This window comes from Tursiops truncatus, chromosome 2, assembly GCF_011762595.2.
Source record: "Tursiops truncatus isolate mTurTru1 chromosome 2, mTurTru1.mat.Y, whole genome shotgun sequence".
Taxonomy (NCBI): domain Eukaryota; kingdom Metazoa; phylum Chordata; class Mammalia; order Artiodactyla; family Delphinidae; genus Tursiops; species Tursiops truncatus.
Window position 1 is genome coordinate 48,883,616 of NC_047035.1, and position 23,929 is coordinate 48,907,544.

Consider the following 23,929-nt stretch of genomic DNA (forward strand, 5'->3'; position numbering starts at 1 on the left):
CTATGTCAGAAATATGTGCATAATTCCTTTGGCTTAAGATACATTCTTATGAGACTTCTCTTTTCCACAAACTATAAATATGGATATGACCCAAGGCTTGGTCCATGGACTGCTTTCCCTGTCTACAGACATTCCCTATATGATTTCATCCAAAGCCTGCCGGCGACTTCCAAATTTCTATCTGTAGCCTGGACGTCTTCCTTAAACTCCAGATTCCTAAATCCAACAAGCTGCTCAACTTCTCCACTTGGAAGTTGAATATAACATGTCCAAAATGGCACTTGGTTATCTTTCCCAAACCAGCTCCTCCATCAGATCCCCATCTCAGTTCATGGCAACTCCATAATTATGCAAAAAGCCTTGGTGTTATCCTTCCTCTGATCGCTATTTCTCATACTCCTCAAATCAGGAAATCTTATTGGTTCGACCTATAAAATAAACCTCGGTCATTTCTCACCACCTCCTCCACTGCTACTGGCATCTCTCAACTGGATTATTGCCAACAGCGACTAACTTGTATCCCTGCTTCCCGGGACCACCCTACTCCATTTTTCAATCTCAACACAGCCGCCAGTGATTCTATTAAAATGCAAGTCAAATCACCTTACTCTTAGGCTCAAAACTCTCCAGTGACTCCCCATTTCACTCAGAGTAAAAGCCAAAGTTCTTAAAATGGTCCACCAGGCAGACACTACGTGATAAGCTCCCCAAACCTCTATAACTTCATCTACTGCTACTTTGTGGCCTTCTCACTGGTCCTGGGACAGACCAAGCACACTTCTGCCCAAGGCCTTCACTGGTCCCTCTGCTGGAACACTCTTCCCCCAGGTGTCTCTGTATGGCCAACTTCTTCCCTCATGTCATCTTCTCAATGAGTCCTACCTTGACCATATTATTGGAAATTGCCAAAGGCCCTGCTTCCCTCCTCCAGCGCTCCTAATGTCCCTTACCTTGCTCTGCTTTTTCTTTTTCCAAACACACTACATTCTAAAATACTATAGCTTTGTTATGTTTAGTGTTTGTCTCCTAATAGGATATAAGCTCCATGAAGGCCGGATTATTTTCTTTATTTTGTTCACTGACGTAGCTACGGGGCCTAGAACAGTGTCTAGCACACAGTAGGCATGTATTATGTTGAATGAATGAATGAATTTAATTAAACATTTAATAGTTTCAATTTCATAATTTTCTTTTAATATTTGAGACTTTTACCAAATCCTGAACATGTCTGTTGCTCCTAGAAAAGGTCCTTTGTACTTGAGGAATACAAAGATCCCAGCCTGACCTCCTGACCCAACCCAAATCCAGCAGCCCCAGGGAAGCTAGGGCCATCCTACCTTTGGGCATCATTGGTTCTGCTCCAGGAGTCCACTTAGCACTTACTGGGAAATATCTAATACCTCTCTAAACACATATATTTTGTTCCCCCACCAAGACAAGAAACCCTTTGGCAGGACTTGCAGTAAGTATTCAACACAGTCCTGGATACTTCATACAGAAGCAAAACCTGTTTTTTGAGGGACCTGGTGAACATTTTTAAAGTATTAAGTTTATTAAGTTTAAGATATTATACAACACCTACCAGGGCACAGGGTTATCTGGGGTAGGCCCCCCTTTTAATGAACAGAGCAGAATGACACCCATGATTATTCTGGAACATCCTGTGCCTATTTTGACTGGATTTGTAATTATGCTATTTAGATGTAAATGTGTCTTTCTAATGTGCTTAAGTTTGTTTTTCTTAAAAACTCCTTTGAAACTTTCAGACTATTAATTTTCTTTGAATGAATGGTTTAAAAATCTTAAGTTTTGGGCCTAACAGAAAATCGTAAAGGGGTCTGGCCCACATTTTATAAACTGTGCCAATGGTGGTGCGTGGGGTTGGGAGGAATAAACAATTGCTTTATCCCAATAATAGTGGCTTTCTTAAAAAGGACTCACATGAAATTTGCAGAGTACAAGAGAAAAAGACATGGGCCACTGGTACTCTAAGTTTAAAAGTACTTTGTACAACATTATTCATCACAAAGAGAATTTTTTTAATCTGTAAATTTACTTTTTGGCAGCTGGAAAGAAATAATTAGCAAGCAGGCAGAAGCTGCGGGAATGAGACTGCTGGAAATAGGAGAATTAGGAAAAATAACTCAATTAGTGATCAGTGGGACATGCCAGCTATTCTTAGTGCAGCAGTATAGATTGCCCAATATCTGTAACTTAGAAATACTATAATTTGTTGCCTACTTAATGCGATCAAAATACAAAATAAAATCTTGTGAACAACTACTTGTAAACAAAAGCTTAGGGATTTCCAAGGGCTAGAAATCTTTGTATACATCATTTCTTTTTGTCTTAAGTAATAAAAGCCAACTTTTCTTGACTGTTTACTATGTGTCACACCATGGCACTTGCTTTACATGTGCTATTTCACTTAATCAAAACAACCCTATGAGATAGTTGCTATTATCATCTTCATTTTACAGATGAGGAAAAAGAGGTTCAGAGAGTTAAGTAACTTCCCCCAGGTTACACACTAGAAAACAGTGGAGCCTAGATTTGGACCCCAGAGAACTAATCTCAAAAATCTTGTTCTTAACGTTTATATTTTACTGCCTTTCTTCCATTTTGTCTTCAAAACTTATTACTCTTTTCTGTAGTAATTTCAGTGAGCAATTTGTCAGGCCCTATGGTGAGCACTCTTCCCCCAGGTATCTCTTACTTATCTCTTATTTGCTAAGATTATACATGCTAAAATTTTGCTGTTATAAGCTGTATCTCATTTGAGCAGGATATGTTATTTACTACCCATTTATGAAGCTTCAGGTTTTGCTCTCTTTTATTTGTTTTACCTTTTTTTCACCTTCCTAATGAGCCTAAGTTGAAATTCTGAGTCTTTTCTTGAACCACGAAAATGTCCTTTTTCTCTTTAGGGAAACATGAAAGAAAATATCTATACCAACAGACTTCCTTCACAAGCACTTTGTTTTACCTATCAGATTTCTCATAATCCTATGTTTTATTACAATAAGTGCTTCCTGGGAGCGGAGCACTTATTACAATAAGTGCCACAGATTTCAGCATCAGAATTTCACTGTTGTTTTTGGTAGACAGAGACCAGAAACTGGATGTTTCCAGGGATATTTAAGAAAAGATAACTTAAGGGGGGTGGGGGGGGGGCAGAATGGAGGAGAAAAGTGTATAGAAAGGGGGTGACATAATGTCAGGAAGAGGCAAAAAATATATATTTATATATATTCTTATTCTTAAGAATAAACCATTCTGAAAATATTTAGAGAGCAGTCCTTTGAAATTGGGGTCAATCCTAGATTGTTTATGGATGAATAAAACAATGAGCCAGGAGGGACCTCAAGATATCACCTACTTGGCGCTTATAACCCAAAGTCTCACTGGAGAGAGGAGAGAAGGAGAAAGGGGTTAAACAGAAATTCCAAGGGCTCTGTACTGGGGGCAGAGGCAGAGCAGCCTTGAGGAAGTATAATTCTGCCTCACTGGGCCACAGCTCCATTTTCTCTGGGCAGGTCTTCTATCTGAACCGAGCCATAGGATATCTTTGTGTGGATCAGGAAAGGGCACCCCATGCTCCAGGCCAGTGGACTCACTGCTTGGACAACAGAGTAGTGAGCTGAGTTTCAGCCCTCAGATGGCACTAGTCTAGACCAGACTGGAAGTCAGAAGCAGCTTCTACTCTCGGCACTGTCATTAGCTGTGAGACTCTGAGTCACTCAGTCTTTTGGATCTTTAGTCCCCTCACCTTTAAAAAATGAAGGGGCTGGGCTTCCCTGGTGGCACAGTGGTTGAGAGTCCGCCTGCCGATGCAGGGGACACGGGTTCGTGCCCCGGTCTGGGAGGATCCTACGTGCCGTGGAGCGGCTGGGCCCGTGAGCCATGACCGCTGAGCCTGTGCGTCCGGAGCCTGTGCTCCGCAACGGGAGAGGCCACAACAGTGAGAGGCCCGCGTACCGCAAAAAAAAAAAAAAAAAAAAAGAAGGGGCTAGCTGTCACCTAAGGTCCTTTCCCTCTTCTCAATTCTCAAGTGAAATCCGGCAAGATCCAGTTGGTATATTCCTAAATGTGTCCCTGAAACACGGATTCTGTGGACTGAGTTCAGCCTTTATTTTTGTGTGATATTGTATTTTTTTCTCTAACGTTTCTGATGTATTTTTTTCTTTTAACCTGAAGATTACTCTTCTTTCAATTCCAAACTGCTTGATTTTTCTTGAGCCATCAAAAGGTCAAGCCCCACACTACCCAAATGTCTATCAACAGAATGAATAAACTAGGTATATTTATTCACAGAAATAAAAGAAAAAACAAGTACTGCTACCTGAATCAATTTGGACATGACACCACGTTGAGTTAAAAAAGACACGAAAAAGAACTTATACTTGATTGCATTCAAATGCAGCCCAAGAGGGGCTTCCCTGGTGGTGTAGTGGTTAAGAATCCACCTGCCAATTCAGGGGACACGGGTTTGAGCCCTGGTCCGGGAAAATCCCACATGCCGCGGAGCAACTAAGCCCGTGTGCCACAACTACTGACCCTGCGCTCTAGAGCCCGCGAGCCAAAACTACTGAAGCCCACGTGCCACAACTACTGAGCCCGCACACCTAGAGCCTGTGTTCTGCAACAAGAGAAGCCACTGCAATGAGAAGCCCACGAACCACAATGAAGAATAGCCCCCGCTCACCGCAACTAGAGAAAGCCCGTGTGCAGTAACTAAGACCCAACACAGCCAAAAATAAATAAGTAAAATAAATAAATAAATGCAACCCCCAAACAGGTTAAAACTATCCTACGGCAATAAAAGTCAGAATAGTGGTCATCCTTGGGGCAGGGATTATGACTGCAAGAAACTTGGAGCTGGGGCGGGGTGTGTGCCTGGTAAGGTTCTGTTTCTTGATTTGGATGCTGAGTGCCTAGATATGATCACTTTGTGCTGTATACTTCTGATCTCTGCATTTTTCTGGTTGTATGTAATTATTCAGGAACAAGTTCAAAGAAATAAAGCCACAGGGACACCCACTCCCTCCAAACAAAAGCCATCTACTAAAACTGGACAGCATAAGTACTGCTACCTGTAGGGAGAAAATTAATTACATTTCGTTTAATGTGAATCAGACAAAGAACCACCTGAGAAGCTAAGTGAGAAATGACGTTAATTTCCTAAAAATCTTCATCCAGAATCTCCTTGATTTTTATAATGATTTCCTCCCTCACATGAAACTGTGGCTATAAGGTAGTATAACATATTGCTTTTCCCTCTATCTTCATATACCAGTAAAACATTTCTGCTCAAAGTTCTATAACATATATGTACAAAGGCAGTTGTTAGAAAACATCTGAAAATATCCCAGGATAATCTAATTGGAATATGGAGGCTCAAAATAGATACTTTTGATCAGAATTATCCCAATTACCACATTAATGAAATGACTTGGTTAATGACCAAATCTCTACCTAGATTCTTGCTGTATAGATTAAACTCTGCTAGGTAAGGCCACATAGGTGGGGAAAGGCATTCCAGAAAACGCTGTGCTACAGACAACTCCAAGGAAGCTCCAGGAAACACTGCCTTCTCCTTTGCTCTGTGTCTGGTTCATCTGTGAATGTTTCGGCACCACACTTTCCTCCTTACGTTATACCAGCTGTCAGATCAGTGATTTCTTTCCCCTCCCCAATGTTCTAGGATCCCTCTTTGATCAATACGGTATACTGCATGACTGCTCCATTTGATACATATGAAAAGTGATATACACAAAGTTGCATCAGAAGTAATTACACCACTAAATCATATAAGGTAACTGGAAACACAGATTGCATGTTTTCACTCAAAACTTTATGATAACTTCAGCCAATACTGCTGTAGAGTCCCTCTGGTCCCACAGCATGGCGGATGGGCATCAGCAGTTCTCCCAAATGCTGGAGGACTAACTTAATATTTCTCGTATCATTAGAACTTAGACAAAAAATGTTTCCAGCCTATGAAATGGGAAGTGGGGTGGGGGTATAAGGGGGCAAGGGGGAGCAGAGGACGGTAATAAGCATCCAGCCCCTGAATGCAATATTTAACACCAAACTAGTGATTCAACACAAATGCAGGCAAGGTTTCCAGCATAAATATCACTCCGTAGCACTATTTCATGTTGTATACAGACCTTATAGGGCACCTTAATTCTAATCCTTTTTCTCAGCTAAAAAGATCTTCTTCTTTAATTTACTTTTAAATAGAAAGCTTTCCCTACTTCAGCCTTGTTCTCAATACTCATCCTTCTAAGTTTAGATTCTCCTTGCAGTTCAATGCCCAGTATTCTACTTCTTCCTTCCTCTCAAATTATCCCTTTAACTTGTTTCTACTTATTTTTATAGGCCCCCAAAGCCTCTTCCTCAGAGGAATGTGCAATTCAAATAGCCCTTGCAACTACTCCCTATATCAAAGTTTAACTACAGAGACCAACAATACCATTTTTCCTGTTTGGGTTTCAGGAAAGATACATTTTAACTAAAATTTCACCACTCATAAATTCCTTCACTAAATCTTTCCTTCCCCCCCTCCTACACTGGATTGTTTTATATACAATCACAATGTACTCAAACACCCAAAATGTATAATTATATAATCATACAAAGACTTCCTAAAAAATTATAATTTTAAATATATAACACACATCCTTTATAACTCTGGTGTTGGGAGTACAAGCTAAAAAAATACTGGAGTCTTCTTATTAGTTGTGTTTGCTGTTTCTTGTTGAGAATGAATGGTAGAGGCTCATCATACAATTGCTATATCAGAGACCACAAACTGTTACAACAGGATTCTACTGAAGACTGTAAACACATTTAAAACTTTTTTCTTTAAAAGAAGAAAGTTGGAATTGCATAAACAAAAACCAAATCTTCTATGCTTTGCCCATAAGGATACACAATTCTTATAACTGGAGTTTTGTACCTCTTAATTAAAAAAAAAGAAGAAGAAGAATACACAATACTGAATACCTCCAGTTTCCCCATAGGCTTCATCTACCAAACCAGGGCATTTAAAAGGTTAGTATTAATGAGTAGTATGAAAAATCCATCCCTCTATAAATGCAGAAAGCTTTCTATCCTTCAGAAAACTTGAAAAAATATTAAAATGACTTCAGAGAAGGCTGGTGAAATTTAGTTCTGAACTCAGAAAACCACCTAAGGGATAATTTGTGAATGCCATCTGGGATCCAGGCAGCCTCATCAACAAAAGGGAAAACTGGTTGAGATCATCCAAATCTAAAATTCACATACATTTTTACATCTGGACTGAATTAATCTTTTCTTGGTACCGGCTTTCATGTATTAAAATAATTGTTTGCAGGTTTTAGTTTTTTTTAAAAAAAACCCCACAGACTCAGAAATCAAAATCTGCAACATTCAAGTTGAAAACTACAAAGAATTCCTTTATCAAAAAAGTTAGTTGTGAGACAGGACTCATTTACACTAAACTCTGAACTTGACAGCTCAGTCAAAAACAATTCTGTTTGAAACTTTCATTTCAAGCATCTGCAGTAAAAGGCTACATGGTCTATTATGTCATAAGTTCTGAAAGCCAAAAGCTTTGTTAAGTGTAGTTAAAAGTGGAAACAAAGTTCAGAAATCAGAAAAGCTCTACAACCCGTCCCCCCCCCCCCCCCCCCCCCCCCCGGCTCAATTCAACTAGACCAGCTGAATGAGTTTCTAAAGAACTTGTAGCTAAAAATTATTACCTAGCACATTGACATTTCCCTTTCAAAAGCAGCCGTCTTCATCCTGGCCCATTCAGTTTTCCTGTAGAGCCAGGAGCATATTAAATCTGCAAGTTCAAATTATGTGTTTGAAGCTGGTAGCTTACCCCTGTTGCCCCACCAAAAAGGAGGGGGTAGAAACAGAGAAAGATTTCCTGTCCCTTAAAATGTTTGGGGCCCTGCAAGAACTGCTGATTACTGTGGTCCATCAGTGTCAGATCTCAGGCACTCTTACAAGCAATTCAAAGGGGGATGGGGGGGGAATTAGTTCATATTACAGGCAGTCTGCTTTCTGGAAAAGATATCCTGCAGATAACTTGATACTAGATATCCCCTGGGGGACCCTTCTCATCTAATAATCCCAGAAGTCCATTTTAATATGAAATGTAAATCCAATATGTTTACAAACACACTGAAAGAGCATTCAAATGTCAGCTGTCTCATACTGTGGAGTATTTTCATTTTTAACATAATACTTTTATTTCTCAAAACCACACCCAAGGAAAAATGATTAAGTGCTAGAAGTTTTATACGACAAAGGACAACAGCCCAGGCATCTGTTTTCCTGCCTCTCTCTTCTGGTCTTCTCCCCTCCCCCACTCTCTATCCTGCAGGCAGTTTGCAGGTCTTGGTGCTTGTCAAAATTACCTTCTACAATAGTTTCAGAATGCTGTAGATTCTGAAAAACTTCTGATACTTTAACACTGCTGAGCCTAAATTTATGCTCTGCTCTAAGAAGAGAAATCCAAAAGTCAAAAGCCTTTTTAATGACAGATGTATTACGGAAAATTTTCCCCACAAAGTTGTGATGCTGTGAAATATCAACTCCCTGAAATCACAGAAAGGAAATGACTTACATTCTTGCAAAATGAAGCCACTAGCAGTTTTATCCAACAGTATTCTCTAATCCCTAAACTACACCCTGTGGCAACGGGGAGTATTTCGTTCAAGGACTAAATTTAAATAGATGCTTATAAAACCAATAAACAAACATCGACGGGCCCCAGAGAAGAAGAGCCGGAATCCTACATGAGAAATCCAGCGAGATACTTTTTCTGCACACTCAAAAAGGCTGGAGAGCACAGGCAAGTTAAAAGCAACCCGAGAACGCTTGCTTAAGTTTTCCTTCCCCACTGCGGGCAATGCACAACTCCTAAGGGAAATACTGGCAAAACATATTTTTGCTAAGAAATCCAAACGAAAAGGGTGTCAAGGAGCTAATATTTCTTTGGACACTAGCTACACAACTGCACGGCCTGAAAATCCTCCAACTTTCATTTCAACTTTAAAATGGGCTTTATTTTGACAGCTTTCCATTTTTTCCTGCCTTCAAGAAAACGCCCTCACCATTAGGTTATGCTGTCCCGGGACTGGAGGTGCTGCTATAATCCCTGTAGACCTCACCCGGTGGCTCCCAGCTGTCCATCCCTGACAGGTCCTGGCCCTCCCCGATCAGCAGCTGGGGGTCTCCTCTGCCCCGGGCCGGGCCTGCGCTCCGACAGCTCCTCCAGGAACCCAAATTCTGCAGGCCGCGCCCCCCACTCGCATCCCACCAAGGCCCCCTTCCGGCGTCGCCGAGCCCGAGCTCAGTCTCCGGCTCCCCCGGCTAAGGGACGATGAGGCAGACCTCGCGCCTCAGGTCCCCTCCCGCAGTCGGGCTGCCCGGGCCGGCGCGCGCACAACAGGCGGCACCCAGGAATTCGGGGCTCGGGGGCTGGCGCCGCCGCCGGGTCACAGAGACAGGGCGCGAAGGGCAGGCGCCCCCAGCCCAGGGCGCCGGCGACCACCGGGAAGCCGAGCGCGCGCACCGTGCCCGGGGGCGCAGCCCGCAGCCCCGGCCGGCCTCCCGCCCTCGCCGCAGACGCGGCCCCGGAGCTCCGCTCCTCCCCCGCCGCCCGGCTCAGCTGCCCCGGGGCCCCGTCCTCCCTTCCCGGCGTGGGCGAGCTCCGACTCGCGGAAAAGCGACCTTCCAGCCCGGTGCCCGACGCCCAGAGCCGAGGCAGCGACGAGAAGGCGAAGAAAGACGCAGAGAAGGGGACACCGCCTGGGCTGGGGCTCGCGACTTCCAGAAGCCCTCCTGAAGTCCCGTCCAGCCACCGCCACCCGGCCGGCAAGGGGCACAGTGAGCGGCCGGGGCGCGGTGGCCGGGCTCGGGGGCCGTCCTGGGGAGCCGGGTTCCTGGTCTTACCTCAGAGAAAGCTCGCAGCACCAGGCGTCGGACTCCCGTCAGCTCTCAGTGCCTTCCTGCGGCCGCCACGCCTGCCCCACTGCTCTCAGCCCCTTGGCCTGGGCAGCCGGACGAGCGCTCCGCGTCCGCCCCGCCCCTCGCCCACGCCTCCCGCCCCGCCCCCCTGAAACTCCACCCCCGTCGACCCAGAGGTGGTGGGGGCGGTGGCAGAGCCGCGGGAGCGGAGCTTGCAGGAGCACGTGGAGCGCCTGCAGGCCCCGCCCCGGGCCCAACCAAGCGTCCTGCGGAGGGGTGCCGCGAGTCAGGGGCGGGAGAAAGCCGAGGGCGCCACGCTTCCGGGGTTAGGGAGGGAGGCGAGCCGCAGACGGATTCTGTGTTAGGACCGCGGCGATCTAGGCCTTTTCCCGCGTGACGGAGACGGAGGCGCGAGGGGACACTGTCATCTACCCCCCTTCTGGCCTAATGGCCCCTTCCGACGCGCGGACCCCCGCTCCCGGGATCGCTCCCTCCGGATCCCAGTTGGGCTGGCCGGGGGCGGCAATTTGGTCTGATCTTCGTCTTATTAATTCGGAGCGACTGTGGGGAGGCCACTGAGAGAGGAGGCGGCCCCAGCGGAGGAGGCTTTGTGATTCCTTGCTCCCTCCCGTCCTCCTGTCTCGAACCCACCTGCCCACCCACTACTCAGGACGCCGCTCTTTCGCGGGTTTTATGTTGGATGGAGGGGGCGCCGCCGAGGAAGCCAAGCCTCCCCCGCTAACTCTGCCTCTCCACGTCTTCAGGTAGACAAGGCCTCTCTATCCGCTGTGGTTTTAGTGCCAGTGACCTCTCAGAAATTATATTTGCCCGCTCTCGATGGTAGCCGAGGGTCAGCGCGTGATGCGAAGGGCCAGTGGAAGATATTTTTTATGGCACTAAGACTCAGGACAGGAGATGGAGATTTCTTTGCCACTTTTAGTTGTTGGTTCTAGGGAAGGGTGAGTTACGCTTCTCCAGTCAGCCTGCGCCAACTGGACCAGCTTCTGGGGACTGGAGACGAAGAGAGAACCAGCCTCCACCTGGCCCCCAGGCCCGCGACCCACAGAGCTCCAACCCTCCCACCCCTAGCCCCCCCGGGCTTATACCCTCCTAGGTGTTCTGTTGCCTGCTGATCCGGTGAGCCCTGGCCAGGGGCGGCAGTAACGCCCCACAGGGCCCCTCACTAAAGGAGCAATGGGGTGGGTCTGGATGTGACAAGGAGACAAGGAAGCAGAGGACCTAAGAAAGGACACCACCCCAGATCAGACTGATGCTAACAGAAGCCAGCTTTAAAATTGCCCTGCTCTTTTGATCCAAACATAAATGTATAAAGCTAGCTGTTATTGGTTGAAAGTATGCCTGTGTGCCTTGTTTGCATGGCAAAAGAAATTCCGTTTTGTGTTCACAGCTGAAGGTTCCTTGGAATAGTTATCTTATTCACAGCTTTTACATCTTGGGAACCATGACATTAGAACTGAATATTAGGAACGGTAATCTTTTTGTCTTTCCACAATTGAAAATACATTCGGAGCTCATTTCAGATAAAGCAGAACAGTTTCTAAGCCTATTGCACTCATGATTTAAAGTCATGACTCCCATTACGGGAAGGAGGACAAGAACCATGTTCCAATGACTGCCTTTTAAATTATGTGTATTTAATTAACAGACTAAATTTAAATTTTTGTTTAGTAGTTGATTACAATGTTGGCATTTAAAAAGTGGAGGATTATACTTTTTCTCTCATTTTTGTCTTTAATATGCATTCAGAATAAGTGCATATTGAACAGTAGTTGTTAAGGTCTTAAATTAATTTGATGTGAGACAAGTGAGGAATTTAATACTGTCTTGGAAAACAGTTCCTAAATCAGATTTTTTTTCAGGCTTCATGCATAAAAATCTAGCAGATAAAGAATAACATATTGTTAGATTGTAAAACATTGCTGCAATATGAAATGAATAGGTAACCCAAGGAGCAAAATATTTTAAATATGATATCACTTATATGTGGACTCTAAAAAAATCCCAAACTCATAGATATAGAGGACAGATTGGTCAGTTGCCAGAGGAAGGGGTAAGTGGGAGTGGTCAAAATGGATGAAGGTGTTCAAAAGGTACAGACTTTCAGCTATAAGGTAAATAAGTACCGGGGATGTAACATACAGCATGGTGACTAAAGTTTAAAACAACGTATTGTATATTTGAAAGTTGCTTAGAGGGTAGATCTTGAAAGTTAACACGCATGCACACACAGAATTTGTAACTATATGAGGTGATAGATGTTAACTTATATTGTGGTAATCATTTCACCATCTATAAGTATATCAAACCTTCATGCTGTATACCTGAAACAAATAAAATGTTATATGTCAATTATATCTCAACAAACCTGGAAAAATGGTAACTTTTATGTTATATATCTTTTACCACAATAAAAAAATCATATTATCACTCCTACTAATAAAAAGAAGCTACAATTACATTGAAAACAGAAAGAAATCAATAAACCTCTCAGGATATATAAGGCAAAAAAATAAAAAATATAAACCCCTTTTTTAAAACATGCGTTTAAGCTTGGGTTTATTGTCTAGAACTTGATTATAGCAAAACTTACTGTATGAAGTTTTTTAATCATAATGATCATGTTAACAGCATGAATACCATGATAAACATAGACTCTTAACATGATACACTTTGTAAACTAAGTACTTTATTTATTTATTTATTTATTTTGACCGCGCCACATGGCATGTGGGATCTCAGTTCCTGGACTAGGGATTGAACCCCTGCCCGCTGCGTTGGAAGCACGGAGTCTTAACCACTGGACCTCCAGGGAAGTCCCAACTAAGTACTTTAAAACTCTTAAAAATCAGTTTTATAAACCCCTGAAACATCATAAAATTCGGAAAGGATTGCTTTGGAAAACAACGCATAATCCACTCAAGATGGAAATGGAACTAAGAAAGGATGGGTTGTTTTAGATGTTTCTTATCACAGGAAACATTTTTCTGTGCTTATTACAATAAAGAATGAAGTTTTGTAGGTAATCAAAGTTATATTTTATGATTCTTTTTGATGTTGAGTTATAGATTTATTTTCATTGGTATGATGAGATGTTTTCCTAAATATGAGACATTGCCCATCAAGTGAAACATTATCCTAAAACACATCTTAAACTAATACTTTCTCCATAGCATATAAATATTAACATAACTGTATGTTTTTGCTTTACTTCTATTAGGAAGAAGTTATTCGTTCCATGAATTTATTTATTGAGTACGCCCTTACACTAAGCACAGGGTGAGACTCTGGGATTCAGACCTAAACATAGACTCTTGGAGTAGTTTGAGGGAACAGGTGAGCAGGTAAACAGATACAATATACTTTTTACTACTTGCTGTGGTAGAGATATGCAGGAGGAGTAATGGGAAGGCCTAGAACCTTCAGGGAGGGCTTCAGACATACCCTGTCAACTGAGATGGGAAGGATGAAGGACAGTTTGGGAACAAGTTGGCTGAGGGGGCGGTTCTGAAACTTGGCAGCATATTGCAACCACCTGGGGACTTTAAAAAGCACTCCTGATGCCTGTGTACCAGGCATGTGATTTAATTGGCCTGGGATGTGACCTGGGCTTGGGAGTGTTTTCAAAATTCCCAGATTATTCTAAGTGGAGACACATGTGGGAACCATGGGTTAGGGTATCTTAGGAAGAGAGCACAGAATGAGCAGGTGCACGGAGACATGGTTTTAAAGGACAGTGGCCATAGCCTCATTTTGGAATTGAAGAGGCTTAAGCTTTGGTGGGTGATAGTTACACACTTTTATGGAAGAAACACAGTTATATAGAAACTAAGAGATGTGAACTGCTATAATTTACATTCCTTTGTAAGTATTGATATTTTCCAAACACCAGAATAGTACGTTAAGAATTAAGATGAGTTCAGTATGTTAGAAGAAAAAAGCTTAGTTATTTTTCATCTTTTATACATAATTCAAGGGAATTTGGGACTTACCGTATGTTTTAATGCTGAAATATAAATTCTAGTCAAGGGGAGAAGCCAGTAATTTGACATATTAGCTTTTAAAGAATACTTTCCCTAAATTAAATACTGTTCATCATTCTGGCTGAAGGTCATAATAAAGAAATTAGGTTCCTTTTTCTTTTTGGTAATTACTGAAGTTCATTGAAAAAGCAAAACAAAATGCATTTTAAAGCAAAATAAATTTAAGTAAGTCCTACTCTAAGGTCTTAAATGTCCCTTTAGCTAATGTATATCACTTTGAAAGAAAAAAAGAATCACTTGTGGAAACAAATAGTGCAGTGATATAGTCCTGGTTTTCACCGACTAAAACTCAAAGTGCCCTTTTTATTATTCTCAGCTAGTATATAAATTGTGTTCTGTAAAATAAAAACACCAAAAGATATTTTAATTCTCAAGGAAAGGCAGGAGAATTGATTAACAGTCATTTAATCCAGCTGTCTCATTATTATGTACCAGGAATCCCTAACCAGGACTAGAAAAAATTACATTTGACCCCTGAAGAGCACAAGTTCGAACTGCACAGATCCACTTAAATGTGGATTTGTTTTCAATAGTTAATACTACAGTACTACAGGATCCGCTATTGGTTGAATCTGCAGATATGGAACTGCAGATACAGAGAAACCACACACATGGAGGAACTGAGGGTATATGTGTATACGTGGAGGGCCAACTATATACTTGGATCTTTGCACAGAGGGCTGGTTCTCCTAAATCCCACCCCACACCCCTCGGTTGTTCAAGGGTCAATTGTATCTTGCAGAGACAGCACAGCATTGGGATTAATATTATGTACCTCTAATTCAGGAAGATTTACCTTTACCCAATTTAGAGATACAAACTTGAAAAACATCTGCATTCATTAAATTCTGTTCTCTTGGACATCAAATTTTGAGACACTATTTTTAAATAGGTTAACTTGATTATCCTGGGACAAAGTCTGGTTTTAATACAGTATGTAAAAGTTTACAGGAGGTATATTTGAAGAACTTCTTTCTATTCTGTTATGGTTTTAGTTTCACCACAGACACCACATTCCAATTCCTTGAGGACTTGAATTCTTAAATACTCCAGACAAAAGTTTCCAGAAGACCGGGGACGGGCAGGCCAGGCCCTTTACTCCTGAGGAGAGGCCGTTCTAAGTGGTACAGCGGAGGTATTAGCTACACAAGGTAGGAGAGCCCAGCACAGAGAACTGCACTGAGATCTTGGAATTAAGTGTGAAAAGAGCACTGCTGCCTTATGCATGGGCTTCACATTCTAGAGAAGACTGAGGACAGGTAGAAGGGCCCTCATACCAAAAACTGTCTAGTAGAAGGGACAAGACAAGGGGTAGACTGCCTACAGTATAAAACCTGCTGATGTATGCCGCCTGTGTGTTTATATAATGGGCCTTTAAGGTCCCAGAGCAGTTTTTCAGTTCCGATTCCTTGATTACTCTCCGAAAAGCTGAAAGAAAACATTCCTACCCCCCAGAGATGGAAGGCAACGCCCTCGACTCCCCATTGGGGGAGACAGATGAGAAAGGATAAGAAGTAGGACTCTGGTGACAGACTGGTTACTCTTGAGTTATGCCTCGGGCACACTCTGATGATCTTTATCTGGGGTAGTATTCTAGGTGGTGTCACTTTGAAACACAAATGATAACAGTACAGATGTCACTGAAATTCTCTTCCATATTTAAATGCCATCTTATCGATTTGTGCCTGAGACACATGAAACACACTGAACTAGAACGGGGGAGGTATGAACGTCCATCTTCCCAAACGAATACAGACTTACAGCCTGGCTGATTCTGGCTTTCTTGAGGGAAAGTCCATTTATGAAGAAGGTTTAAAATCTGTTCAGTCTGTTTTAATTTGGTTACCTTGAGTAGACTGTAGGCATAACAAACATGCTCTTAAACTTGATTTTAGTTGCTTAAAAAAGAATGATGGATAAAAGTGCAAATAAGATGTGCTTGCTCTGGCATTTCACAGGAGATCCACTGAGGCTAAAGGACTCTGTTGGTGGGGCCTCCAAGAGACAGCCCTACCCATCTGCAGTGGTTGGGATTTTGGTTATAACACAAGGTCCTGGCGTGCTGGTTATTATTAACTGGTAGGATAAAAGGGAAAAAGTATTTGTGAACACGCACATTAGATTGATGTTTCCCTTTCACCTGATCCTAGTTTAGAAACAAAACCTACATTCACTCTTTTTTGGCTTGCCTGTGGAATCTAATGCCAAAAAAATCTTAAGAAATTCTTCTGCAGGCAAAGCAGTGGTTCCATTTTTCTTTTTCAAGGGGAGTCTAATATATCATTCTGTTAGCCTAAACAGAATTCTTATGCTCTAGTTCTTTGAAGAAGGGACACTGGTAATTAGACTATGGAGTTGGAATTAGGAATCACGGATTTGAGATTGTTCTCAAAGGACCTCAGACCCTGAAGTTTAGTTTTGACAGGCCAGGAGAATAAAGTGCTGGTTGGTAGCACTCTGCACTAGATCTTGCTTTGAAGGTAAAACCATTTGGGGTTGGGGGGGAAGAGGCTTTCTTAAACTTGCTTTCTGTTAAAAACTTTTAATAAAGTATTTGTGATTCATATGTCATTAAGCCAAATATTCTATGTGATTTCTTGAGCAGAAAAACAGAATCAGCAAATTAATGACTTTCTCTTCTGCCTATAGTTCTACATTGGATCATAATTTTTGTCACTTTCACCCCAATTTCTTAAATAATGGGGATATATACCTACTACATGATAATTTTATATATGTACAGACTTAATATACAAATGAATATAAAATATTTTATTATCACATCACTTATTTTTTTGGTAGCATTTTCACAATCTGAACTTATTTATGAATATGTTCACTTGTTTGTCAACTATCTCTCCATTTAGCATATAAGCTTCATGTAAGCACAGATCTAACCTCTCTGACTGCTGTGGCCCCAGCATCTAGAACAGTGTCTGGTACATATTTGTTAAATGACTGAATCCCATAAACTATGCGTAGGGAGGGTATGTATTTATGTATGTGTGTGTGTGTGTGTGTGTGTGTGTGTGTGCGTGCACACGCACGCACACAAGCGCACACGGCTGCTTTGAGAGTGAGGTGGAGAAAAGAGAGAAGCCACTGAGATGAGAATGGGAGAGGATTAACATTTGCTGAGATGGTTCTTGGACAGATATCCCAGGTAATGATGAGAAAGAATCAATCCCTTAAGAAGACTTTTGGTTGATTTGAATGGGACATCATACATCAGCCAGTTTACCTAATGTTTATATTTAAAGTATAAACATATGGTATAATTATCAATGTTCTGTCTCTACTGATATTCCTGGATGTGTACTTTATTTCTGTGTGAGCCTTCCCCCTGCCTTTAACTACTCACCTACAGCCTTTTGAGATAGCAAGAAGAACGTTAGAGGGATTTTACTAGAGCAGTTAATCAATTATTGAATTCCTTGCCAACAAAACATTTTGATGAGATACCCTTGGGAACACAGTGGTTTGAGTTGATCAAGAGGAAACGAAGTGGCCTTGCTTCCATTCCTTTCTGGATTCCCCCACCTCCATGTGAAGTTTAACTGGACCTTGGGTCATCTGGAGCTGCTCCATCTCTGAACACTGGAAACTGCTTTGTCCACCACATCCTGCCCTTCCACCTCTCCCACCAGAGCCGTTGTTTGACCTTGAGACTTTCAGTCACCAACCCGCACCCACCTCCCAGTTCCTTCAGTTTATTAGCTGTTTGGGGCTTCCCTTCTTAACCTTTGAGTTTAATGCCTGGGCTTACCATTTTGAATATATCCTCCCCTTAGTCTCAACGTCCCATATCTCTTTGACCTTCTAATGCAGCTTTCTTAACAATCCCCAAATTCAGGTCAACTCAATCATCAGTGTTCTTGCGTTTTGCTTTAAAGTCACTGAGGAGATTAAGGAAAATCAAATAAATGTCAGTCACATCACCAAGACAACAGTTGTGTCAGTGGAGTGCTCACAGATGTTTGGTCAACTTTTTACTCATTCCTGGTTGGCTTCCTTTTCCTTTCATCACAGTGATCATTCAGATTTTTATGGCTCTTAAGTCCCTCATCCTTCTCTCAAGAGTCGATCTAGCTTGACCCTTGGCTGGTCATTGGTCTAAGAGGTTTATAAGTATTACCTCATTGAATCCTCATGACAGCCTTTTGACGGAGGAACTGTCATTATCCCTGGTTTACAGATGCCCAAGATCTTAAAGAAAACAAGTGGTTGTGCCAGGATCTGAACTCAGGAAATCTGACTCCAAGCTCATGCTTTCTCCCTAAATTGCCTTACTTCTGGTGCAGAGTTGATCAGGCATCTTCTCACTTGGGCTTTAGTCCTCTCCACTTCCAAGCTTCCATTATCTTCCTCTTAGGCCATTCTCTGCTGACTCTTCTCAGTCAATTTCCTCCTACCAAAGCTCTGTATCTCAAGTCCCCCCAGCTGCTTGAGGGCCTTCTCCATCATTCGTTTATTCACTTAGCAAATTCTTATTAAGTACCTATTGCGTACCAGGTGTTGGGGACACAGAGGTAAACGACACCTAGTCTCCCATCCTGTAGTTAAATTTCAATTATCCACTCTCCCTCTTAAATATCCAATATCTGACCCTCTTCTAGACCCTTCTTTCCACCTACAGAATGTTGAAGTCACTGTATATTTCACACTACATCTAGCACCAATCCTGACAAGGCAGCACGTATGTGTTAGACAGGCAGATGAACAATTCCAGGTAAAGTCATCAAGGTTTAGAAGTTTGTTCTTAGTCCTCCTTCTGAAAAGTGATCCACTTGAGGTGATCTGAGCAGACCTGGGAAGGTTCTGAAAACCAACCTTTTGTATGTATGTATGTACGTTATGTATGTATGTATGTATTTCTGTGGCTGTACCGCATGGCATGTGGGATCTTAGTTCCCTGACCAGGGATGGAACCTGTGCCCCCTGCGGTGGAAAATGCAGAGTCTTAACTACTGGACTGCCAGGGAAGTCCAACCTTTTGTCATTATTGACTGACTAGTTGCATTTTAGCTGAAAGTATTCCCACAAAGTTAACCTCAGACTGATACCTATACAAGAATAGGTACAAGTTTAAGCCTTGTATTCTGCGATTGTGGGAAGAAAGATACAAGGTCTTATTACAGGAAGTTCAGCATTTTTAAGGGGGGAGATATATATTTTTGATATAAGGCACTTTTCAACCCCCTATTTTGCCACTTCTAATCTGGTGGTTCTCAATCAGTATGTGACTTTTGCCCCTCCAGAAATATTTGTCAGTGTCTGGAGACATGTTTAGTTGTCACAGTGCGGTGGGGGATGCATGGTGAGATGGGTGATACTACTGGTATCTAGTGGGTAGAGGCTAGGGATGCTGCTAAACATCCTACAGTGTAGGGTACCTCATGATAAAGCATTATTGCCCCTAGTTGAGAACCGCTGATCTAAAGGGTGAACTTGACTGGTACATTTAGGTGCCCTGTGAGTTGGGATGAGGGGAGGTTCCCATCTAGGGATGCTGGCTGAGCCTACTGAAGGTCTGTTGAAAAGAGTGGAGGTGAGGGATCATTTGGGACCAACAGAGTGAGGTATTTAGGCTCGGTTTCTCCATCTACTCTTCTAACTTTACCTGGATCTCTTTCTCAGCCCCAAGACTTGATACACATTTTATGTCTTCCTGTATCACCTTTATTAAGTATACAGTGATTTTTGAGAGGGAAAGAAAATAGGATAATCTTTTTATCTGACGAAAGCATTGTTTGCATTAGCATAATTTCTATCTCTGGCTATAAAATTTCTAAGGTGGTAGAACACATCCTCTTTGTCAGCCGAGTTATGGCAAGATTTATCTCAATTCATATTAAATGATAGTGATGTCAGAGAAGAAAAAAGTTGGAAACACTAAAGCTTTTCACTTCAGTGAAGAATCAACTTACTGAACTAAAATTAGTCTTAAGGAAAAGTTATATTAATAAAGTATAAACTTTATAATTTAACCAGACCTGACTAGTTATTAGTTCTCACAATGAATAATTGTAATTACTTAAATAATTTGCTAAATTTTATTTTAAAATAGTGTGATAGAAATGCACTTAATAGATTAAATATTAAAAATTGTTTTGAACAAATAGCTATTGACAAATACTACATAGAAATGAACTTTGAAAGGATTATTAGGGCTATCAAAAATTATTTGCATAGGGGCTTCCCTGGTGGTGCAGTGGTTGAGAGTCCGCCTGCCGATGCAGGGGATACGGGTTCGTGCCCCGGTCTGGGAAGATCCCACATGCCGCGGAGCAGCTGGGCCCGTGAGCCATGGCCGCTGAGCCTGCGTGTCCGGAGCCTGTGCTCCGTAACGGGAGAGGCCACAACAGTGAGAGGCCTGCGTACCGCAAAAAAAAAAAAAAAAAAAAAAAAAAAAAAAATTGCATAAATCATATTGACTACAGCCACTTCCTTATCTCTATATTTCCTTACATTATTCTTCATATCACTAGCATTTTAAAATAAAGAATATATATGTATGTACTCAAGTATATTCAAATTCTCATGAAAGCAAAACCCAAGAAAAATAGCTTTAAAAAGACATCAGTAAGTACCTTTTACAAATATTGCCCAATTTCCACTTAGACTTATTAGCTGATTTATTTTAAATAGTGGTTTCCAAACCCATAAGTGTATCAGAACCATTTAAGAACTAGTGACAGGGCTGGGAATCTCAAAAAAAAGTAACAAACTCTCCAGATGGTTCTGACACTCATTTGTGACCAGTTGCTCTGTTAATACCGATGCTAAAGTAAGATTTAAATGAAGAGGCCAGATTAAAGATACTTTTGAAATGTTTCATTTGAAAGCCCCAAAATACTTTAGGTCCTGTTACTCCACCAATTCATTTTATCCAATGAATAAAAATGTGTGTTGGTGGGGAGGTAATGTGTTAAGATGTGTTAGTAATCTTTTTATCACAATAAGGACATTGATGTCAGTGCATCCAATTCAAATTCACAAAGGGTTGCCTATTTTTAATTTTCTGTGATGTGACTGGAGTAACTAAAACTGTGATCATTAGTTTGGTCAATAGGAAGCTGCTGACCTTAAACAAATAGACTGCCAATTATTTCTCCAGCAAAAATGGGCTTACTCAGGACCAGCAAAGCATTGCCATTCGGGGTCTGCACCCATGGTGAGTCACTTGCAAGTCCCACACAACAGGGAGAGGAGATCTCTTTCATAAAGGGGAAAAGGAAGTTGGGAAGTTTATAGTAAACAGAGTCCATTGGAGCAACTGAGAGTTCAAAGTATAGTGGCTTTTCATTGGCTGAGTCTCTCATTGGCTGAGCTCTCGCCAGGCAAGAAGAGGAAGTCTTTCTTCTTCCTTTTGGGCTCTGCTATCGTTGTAGGGCATTTTAACCCAACTCTAGTTCAACTGAGGTTTCTGTTTATTAATTTTTACAAAGTCATTCAACTAAAGATAAAGCAATAGAGACTACCAGTCTTAGTGAATAATGTGAATAACATAAATAACGCATCTCCGGAAACATCACAATAACATTAAGTCCCCAGAAACTTCCACATGAATCTAATAGCATGTAAATGAATCAGAGTCTTAACTAACATTTCTATAAATATGCTGCAGGGCAGCTCTGAGAATATAGACTGAACAGAATATATAAGCATCCCAGTTTTTATTTCTTCCCATTTCATAGCTTTGCTCTTTTAATGCTGCCTGATAAACATCTATATATTTCATGCCCACTGCACTGGCCCACTCAGGGCTTTGTTTTTTTTTTGTTGTTTTTTTTTTTGCAGTACGCGGGCCTCTCACTGTTGTGGCCTCTCCCGTGGCAGAGAACAGGCTCTGGACGCGCAGGCTCAGCGGCCATGGCTCACGGGCCCAGCCGCTCCGCTGCATGTGGGATATTCCCGGACCGGGGCACGAACCCGTGTCCCCTGCATCGGCAGGCGGACTCTCAACCACTGCGCCACCAGGGAAGCCCCAGGGCTTTGGAAGGTGACCGACACCTCATGGATAAGTGCAAGCCTGCATGGATAGATACTGTTTTGTTCTATGAATGACGAGTGACTTCAAAAGAGTGGTTTCCAGGAATAAAATAAAATGACAGTTGATGGTTTATTATTTACTGTGTTGCAGGTACTGTGGCAAGGGTTTTAAATTTATTATCTCATTTAATCATAGCAGTCACCCCCTGAGATAGGTACCATCACAATTCCTACTTCACAAATAAGGAAACCAGGGCACAGACAACATACCCAAATACAAAATGCCCCTTAGTATTAGAGTTTGTAAATAATTTTTTTAAAGCAAAATGGAAAAGTCACATTTTGCATCTGCATTCAATACAATTTTTAAAACCTGACACTAGAGTGTCCACTTTTTAGCAAAGTGTTTGATTTTTCAGACAGCAAGCTATGGTATCAGAAAACTTTGAGAAATACCCAAGATCTGTGCCCACTCAAAGGTGTGCAAACCCAGATTTGAGACAGGAAGGGCTGGGGACAAAATTCTCAGCCCTGTTGCTAGTGGACAGATCTATTTTTAAATAATTATAAAGAACTAAATGAATTTATAAAGAATTATATATCATTTGACAAGAAGGTGTCAATAGGGCAGTGCCTGATGGCACCCCTTCCACCCTAACAGCTTAAGTTTGTCCGGGTTTTAAACTGATAAACTGAAGGAAGAATGACAAAGCTCTCAGGTAAGTTGCCATTGTCTCTGCATTCTATCTGCAGCCTGGCTTTTCCCCTTCGGGTTTCCAGTTACTTCATCTGAGCCACACACACAACATAAAGGAGAGAGTTGGACAGTGCAGGGTCCATGTAGGGAACTGATGGCAGTCCCTGGAATCACCTTTGCCTTTCGTTCCTATGGTTTTGTTTATCATTGCTAGAGCCGAGCTGTAAAATGTAGCACGCGCGACAGGAGCCTCCTCTGTCAGCTGTGGCTCCCAGAGTGACCGTCAGCCCTGCCCCGACAGTCTCTAGGAGGAATGCGAACAATGCAGAACCACCCACAGCTGGAGGCTCCCAGTCTGAATGGGGTGGTAGGGACCGAATTACTGTCCCCACTGATGTGGAGGATAAGGATCGGGCACCATGCTATCCTATCTCACTCCAAACCCACGGAAAGAATTTGGCAAACGTTCCATTTCTTAAATCAGAGATTTCCCCATTACTCTTCGCCAACTTGGAGAACTAAAAGTCCTTGAGTTTCAGGAAAAGCCAGGCATTAAAACCTTTTGAGAGATTTGGGGAGAGATGAGTTAAATTGGAATGATTTTTTTAAATGGTTTTAGATGGATTTATGGATTACCTTCCCAAAGATATAAAGATATCAACTTGTCTTGTGAATTTAATCTTTAGCCTCAGTTTTTGATATTGCCCCCATTACTTGTAATTCCTACTTCAAACTAAAATCCCTCTAGCTTTGTGACTTATGCTAATTAACAAGGAAAGAATGTTTTCCCTGTTCTCCATTCCCTTGAAGCTTGTTTTTAGATACCGGGCACTGCAAGTGTGTGCGGTTGGGCAAAATGTTATTGCTAATTGTACTGTTCTGGCTGATTACATGCCATTTGCTTGATGTCAGTTTTTTCCCCCAGCAACTATTTCCAGCCAGTGGTATCACTCTTATGCATTATGCTTCCAAAAAAAAAATATGTTTCTAAAATAAAGAAATGACACATACATTTAACATCATTCATTAACATACGAAATGGGGGCACGTCAGTTGTAGAGTAAAACCAGATTTCAAAGGATTTTGATTTAATGGTTGTGAATTCAAATGTTCATTCTTTCCCTTAAATAGGAGACATATTCATATAAATTTCCTGTCAGTAATTTTAAAGAAAAACAAACATTTATTTTTTTAATTGTAAAATACA

General features: G+C 41.9%; 2 protein-coding genes across 10 annotated transcripts in view; one reads left to right on the forward strand and one right to left on the reverse strand.

The window, feature by feature from the left end:
* FRMD6 (FERM domain containing 6) overlaps positions 1-23,929 on the reverse strand; it is a 259,327-nt gene that overhangs the window by 69,617 nt on the left and 165,781 nt on the right. The window contains exon 1 of one of the 9 annotated variants that reach the window (XM_019923887.3): positions 9,958-10,086. The exons of the other annotated variants lie outside the window; for them this stretch is intronic. The gene's annotated coding sequence lies outside the window, so the exon portion shown is untranslated. Of the gene's footprint in view, positions 1-9,957; positions 10,087-23,929 lie in introns of those variants that run through there. 9 annotated transcript variants of the gene reach the window in all.
* Positions 4,858-22,792, forward strand: LOC109548072 (uncharacterized). The gene is made up of 5 exons (XM_073799895.1): positions 4,858-4,899; positions 9,205-10,736; positions 13,211-13,334; positions 15,029-15,184; positions 21,834-22,792. The coding sequence occupies exons 1-2, from the start codon at positions 4,858-4,860 to the stop codon at positions 10,300-10,302; spliced, it is 1,140 nt and encodes a 379-aa protein (XP_073655996.1). The 3' UTR covers positions 10,303-10,736; positions 13,211-13,334; positions 15,029-15,184; positions 21,834-22,792.